At 44.0% G+C, this 6,054-nt stretch overlaps 1 protein-coding gene across 4 annotated transcripts in view; it reads left to right on the top strand.

The window, feature by feature from the left end:
* The first annotated feature begins 15 nt into the window (after nucleotides 1-15).
* Nucleotides 16-6,054, top strand: part of Nmt2 (N-myristoyltransferase 2) — a 44,305-nt gene continuing 38,266 nt past the window's right edge. For 2 of the 4 annotated variants that reach the window (XM_005354621.2, XM_005354620.3), the window contains exon 1: nucleotides 16-200. In XM_005354621.2, the coding sequence (XP_005354678.1) occupies nucleotides 91-200 (110 nt within the window). In that variant the 5' untranslated portion in view covers nucleotides 16-90. The remainder of the gene's footprint in view (nucleotides 201-6,054) is intronic. The other 2 variants (XM_005354623.3, XM_026782843.1) reach the window with 1 other exon arrangement.

Raw genomic sequence — 6,054 nt, 5'->3', positions numbered from 1 at the left:
GGCACTAGAGAGAGCCGCGGCCGCGCCCGCCTGGTCGCGCCTCGCTTGCCGCTCGGAGCGCCGCCTCCCCAGCCGCTCGGAGCCGCCGCGATGGCGGAGGACAGCGAGTCTGCGGCCAGCCAGCAGAGCCTCGAGCTGGACGATCAGGACACGTGTGGAATAGACGGAGACAATGAGGAGGAGACGGAACACGCCAAAGGGTAGGAGGGGGCGCGCGGGCGCGACGGGCGGCAGGGCGGGGACCGCGCGCACCTCGGCTCCGGCGCCGGCTCTCCCGGGGGGGGACGGGGAACGGGAGCCCCTTGCCCGGAGGCTCCGCTCGGCCGTCGTCGCGTCCCGAGACCATTGTGAGGTGCGGGGCTCCCGGCTCTCGGGGAGCGCGCGGGGTGGGCGAGGCCCGAGGTGGGCGGGGAGACTGCGACTCGGGCCCGGGGACCCGCGTCTCGGCTGTCACCTGCCGCGCGCCCCCGCCGCCCGGCCTCACCCCGCCGCGGCGAGCGGCTCTGGGTGGGAGCCCAGCAGGGGCGCCAGGCCCTTCCTTCCCTTTGTGGCGGCCGCGTCTTGGGCCGCAGGGGCGAGCGGGATGCAAAAAGTGCCCCTTGCGCCTCGGCATCCTTCTCGTACTTTCTCGCCATCCTTCCCCCCTCCCCCCCCAGCCGCCGCTCAGCCCCTGTGGAGACGAAACCCGCAAGGCCAGGCGTGCGGAGTGGGAGAGGGATGCGCCCTTGGCTCTCTCCGGGTTGCGCAAAGTTCTGCCTCCTAGGCCCCGCTAAGGGCGCCTGGGGGGGGGGGATCCAGGTCCCGGCCGCGACGCCCGAGGACATTCAGCTTTGCGGCCTCTGAGCTAGTCCGTAGAGCTTTCTAGAGCCGAGCCGACGGGCAGACTGAGTTCCCGCGGCCCCGACCTTATCCTGGACTGCAGACCTGGCGACTGACCCCCAAAGCCAAATGTACCAAGTTCTTTTAACACTTGACCGCTTTCTCAATCTGTGCCTGCCCTCTTTTCTCCCCTGCAGACCCGATTCGTTCCTCTCTTGGAGAAAAGACTGCTTCTGGTTAAGGCTGGTATTGAAGTTCTGGTTTAGAGGCGGGGATTGGGGGATCATTTTAAATAAAGCCCGGTGGCCTTTTGTAGGTACTGTTTGCCTCAGCCTTTTACCCTGTTGGATTCAACTATGCGCTGGCACAGAGCCGCTACTGCTGCCCCTTAGAAGTGAGATCCTGCGAACCATGGTGACTGCAGAAATGGGTCAACCCAAAAACACGCTAGGGGAGCCTGAGTCACAGATGGCTTATTTATTCAGTTCATGGAGAATCTTTCAAGAATTTGTATTTTATTCAACGTTTACTTTAAGCTATATTTAAGAGAGGCGGCTTTATTGATCTTGAATATGTTATAAAATATTAGATGACAAATGAAGAAAAAGAAAAGCTGATATATGTATCTCCCTTTGGCAAGTTGCTTTTTAATTTTTTCAGTGAACAATTTAGTGGCAGCTGCAAGTACTGAATGTTGTCATTCAAGTCTAGATTTTTTTTAAGCCAGAAGAGGAAATTCTACAGAAATCTGAGCTTTAGTTCTTTTTATGAGTAATAGAAATTTGTCTGTGATAGCCAAATATGAATGCATTTTTGAAACACTAGCTCTCTTGCCAGAAATCGGTCCAGATGAACGCTGATAGATACCTCAAATAACTTCAGCATCTGTCTTATCTTTTTGGGGAGAACCTGGACCTCTCTTCCAGTTTCTTCTTGTTCTGTGTCTGCTTGATATTCTAGGTTGGGTTTTTTTTTTTTTGGTTTTTTGAGACAGAGTTTCTCTGTAGCTCTGGTGCCTGTCCCGGAACTAGCTCTTGTAGACCAGGCTGGCCTTGAACTCACAGAGATCCTCCTGTCTCTGCCTCCCGGGTGCTGGGATAAAAGGCGTGCGCCACCACCGCCCGGCTCTAGGTTGGGGTTTTAATTAAAGCTTCCTTGCCTACACAGTCGAGGATACCCTTGATGCAAAGAATTACTAGTGTGGAAATGGGACTATTTGATAACTTGCTCTGTAGGCTGTTGAAGTTCCCAGAAGAGCATCCAAAGGTATTTTGGGGCCCTCTTCAGAGGCTTCCTGATTTATGCATCAGCACATTAATTATATGCTACTATGTTTAATCAAAATTAAAAGCTGCCCAGTGGATTGGATTGTTTTAAACCAGGAATAGGCAATGTGATAACAGCTTGTAGTTGGAAAAGATTAATGTAATAGATTTATTGTTATCTGTTAAAATGTAGAGAGATAGTAAACTCAAGTTGTTCTTCTCGGTGAAATGCCTTTTTTATTTTTATATTGTAATTTAAACAGTACAATTTAAGGAAGTCATCCTGTTTTATTTGGCTCACAAATTGATAGTGCTCTGTAGAAACCCAGATTTTTTTTTAAGTAGCTCAGGTTTGTCAGTGTTAAGGGAAACTTTTCCCTCCTCATTTAGCCTTTTCATTCTCCACTAGTCTAAATAAACAACAATGAGCCTTTGGAGAATGAGTAGATAATGCTTTACCTCAAATAGGGAGGGTATTGCTTCTGAGCCAGTAGACAGTGGTCAGTATGTAGAGCAGTAATTTGTTCAATAGCTCCCTCGTGGCCTGAAAGGATTAATATGTACCCAGCATTCAGTATAATGCATTTACAAACCGTTTTAGCTTACCACGTTGAAACTATAGGTTCAAATAAAGGAAAACTACCCAGTAAGATATTACTATGCTTTTGGTTTTGTAGAACTTTCCTTATTGACTTTTTATTTCACTTTATGAGTAATATTGAAAGCCCATAAACAAAATGTGAAGTTTTATGTTTAAAACAATAGTTTAAGTACAAAATACTTGAAGGTCACCATTTTCATGTTTTTTTTTTTGTTTGTTTTTTTTTTGAAAATGTACTCTTTAACTGTTTGGTCCATAAACCAAGATGGTAATAGTATATCACTATAAAAAGTATATCCATTCTCAAAATATTGCCAGAGGGAGAGATTTCCACTTTTAACTAGTGAGGTGATAGCTCAGATAATGTAGTTTTATTATTTTCAAATAATATGTAGAAAATTATAAGTAGGGTAATTGAGATCCGTTTTAGTAACTTGCTTTACCACATGATTTAAAAGTGGGATAAAATAAATAGGTACCAGTAAAGATAAATAGGTATCAATAAAGAGCTTGAGGAATCTTGAAAATTTCCAGGCAAATTAAAAGTCAGGATGACTGAAGATTCCATTTCTGTCCTGAGAAGCAGTGGCAGGAAAGAGGTTATCTACAACATTACTAGGAACTTGCCAACCCAGGTATGAGACTAAGGAGGTAATCCAAGATCCTTCATGCTAAATATTCCTCTCATTCTTTGTTCCGCCTTCTCAGTTTCTGAAGGGACTTGGTAAAACTGTTGAAATTGGGCATAATGTTAAGTCCACTAAAGCTTATGATCTTGCTCCATTGAGGTGTGTTTCTCTAGTTGTAAATTACATCCTAGAGGGTTCCTTAAGCTTTACCCTACACTGAGTACTGTGCTAGTTAAATACCTGAGAGAAACAGTTTAAGATTGAAAGATTGATTTTGATTCAAAATTTCAGGGCTTCCTGTCCATGGCCTGTTCAGTGTTTTAGGACAGGAGCCCAGGATAGAATGATTTGAAGGAGTAAAGTTGATCACCCGTGACTGTCAGGAATGGGGGTGGCAACTATAAAGATGTACCTCCCTGGTAGAGCAAATGCATTTTGCTCTGAGTTTGATACCTGATACCACAAAAAGCTTTAGCCAAGTATGGTGGCACATGTCTGCAATCCTGTGCTGTGGGACAGAAATGGTCTTGTATTGATAAAATGCTAATTTGGCCAATAACCAGGTAGGAAGTACAGGAGGGGCGATAAGAATAGGAGAATTTTGGGAAGAGAAAAAACTTAGTCTGCAGTCTTCATCCAGTTGCAGAGGAAGCAAGATGAGAATGCCTTGCTGATAAAAGGTACCAATCCACATGGCTAACACAGACAAGAATTATGGGTTAATGTAGGATGTAAGAGTTAATAAGAAGCCTGAGCTAATAGGCCAACCAGTTTATGATTAAGATAGACCTCTGTGTGTTTCTTTGGGACTGAATGGCTGCAGGACAGAAACCGCAATCAACAGTCCTGGCCTAAGGATGCTAAGGAGAACCTTGAGTTTGACACTAACCTGGATTTCATAGCCAGACATTATTTAAAAAGAAAGAAAAGGAAGCTTGAAACAAGCAATAAGTCATTTTATGTTGATTTGGGGTTCTTTGGATATATTCCCAGGAGTGGCATAGCTGATCCATAAAGTAGTTCTGTTTCTATTTTATTAGAATTATTTAGGAACATCTATACTGATTTCCATACAAGTTAGGCTGATTTACATTCCTACCAGCAACATATAGGATCTGCCTTCCCACAACCATCCTGGTTACCATTTGTTGGCGTTTGCTTTCTTAATGATAGCCTCTCAGACTGGAGGTGAGATGAAATTGCAATGTTTTAATTTTTAATTCTATTTCTTTTTATTTTATTTTATTTTATTTTTTTTTTTTGGTTTTTCGAGACAGGGTTTCTCTGTAGCTTTGGTGCCTGTCCTGGAACTAGCTCTTGTAGACCAGGCAAGCCTCCAACTCACAGAGATCCACCTGCCTCTGCCTCGACTGCTGGGATTAAAGGCGACTTTTAATTCTAATGGAAGAATGCTGATTGGTGTTGTTTTCTTTTCTCTTTCTTTTTTTTTTTTTGGATTTATTGACAATTTGTGTTTCATCACACTTGCCTATTCATTCCCTTAGCCCATTTACTGAGTGGATTGTTTGGTTCCTTGGTTTGGTGGTCTTTTGAGTTCTTTATGGAGTCTCAATACTTCTGTCAGCTACAAAGCAGCAAAGATTTTCTCCCACTGTAAGCATCTCTTCACTTGTATAGAAGCCTTTTAACTTCATCAGTCCGATTTGCCAGCTCCTGCTGAGCTGCTTCAGAAAGTCCCTGCCTTTGCCAGTATCTTTTTTTAAAATATTTATTTATTTGTTATGTATACAATATTCTATCTGTGTGTATGCCTGCAGGCCAGAAGAGGGCACCAGACCTTAAAACAGATGGCTATGAGCCACCATGTGGTTGCTGGGAATTGAACTCAGGACCTTTGGAAGAGCAGGCAATGCTCTTAACCACCGAGTCATCTCTCCAGCCCCCTTTGCCAGTATCTTTAAGTACTTTCCTTACCTTGCCCTCTAACAATTTCAAAGTTTCAATCTTACATTAAGATATTCTATTGTTTTTTTTCTTTTTTTGGGGGGGTACAAAGTAAGGGGTATGGATCTAGTATTATTCTTTTACATATGGATATCCAGTTTTGCCAGTGCTATTTATTGAAAGGGCTGGCTTTTCTTCAAAGTAGAGTTTTAGCATCTTTGTTTAAGAAAAAGTCAGGTGGCTGTCATTGTGGATTTTATTCTGCATCCTCTATCTATTCCACTGATCTACAAGTTTGTTTTTGTGCCTGTACCATGCATGCTCTTTTTGTTATGGCCTGTAGTGTATCTTGAAGTAAAGTACCACCAGTATTTATTTATTTATTTTTTTGCTCAGTCTTGCTTTGGTTATTTGGTGTCTTTTGTGCTTCCAAATGAATTTTTTGGATTTTTGTTGTTGTGTCTATGAAAAATGTTGCAACTTTGACAGTAATTGCATTGAATCTGTAGACTGCTTTTGGTAAAACATATTAAAAATTCTTTTCTTAAAATAAAAATCCGATCCGGGCGGTGGTGGCACATGCCTTTAATCCCAGCACTCGAGGCAGAGGCAGGTGGATTGCTGTGAGTTCGAGGCCAGCCTGTTCTACAACAACTAGTTCCAGGACAGGCACCAAAGCTACAGAGCAACCTTGTCTTGAAAACAAAAAAAAAAAAACAAACAAAAAAAGAGAGAGAGCTGGGCGGTGGTGGCGCAGGCCTTTAATCCCAGCACTCGGGAGGCAGAGGCAGGTGGATCTCTGTGAGTTCGAGACCAGCCTGGTCTACAAGAGCTA

This window comes from Microtus ochrogaster, chromosome 16, assembly GCF_000317375.1.
Source record: "Microtus ochrogaster isolate Prairie Vole_2 chromosome 16, MicOch1.0, whole genome shotgun sequence".
NCBI classification, from domain to species: domain Eukaryota; kingdom Metazoa; phylum Chordata; class Mammalia; order Rodentia; family Cricetidae; genus Microtus; species Microtus ochrogaster.
The sequence above is the reverse complement of the archived record's forward strand: the minus strand, read 5'-3'. Positions and strand labels throughout refer to the sequence as shown.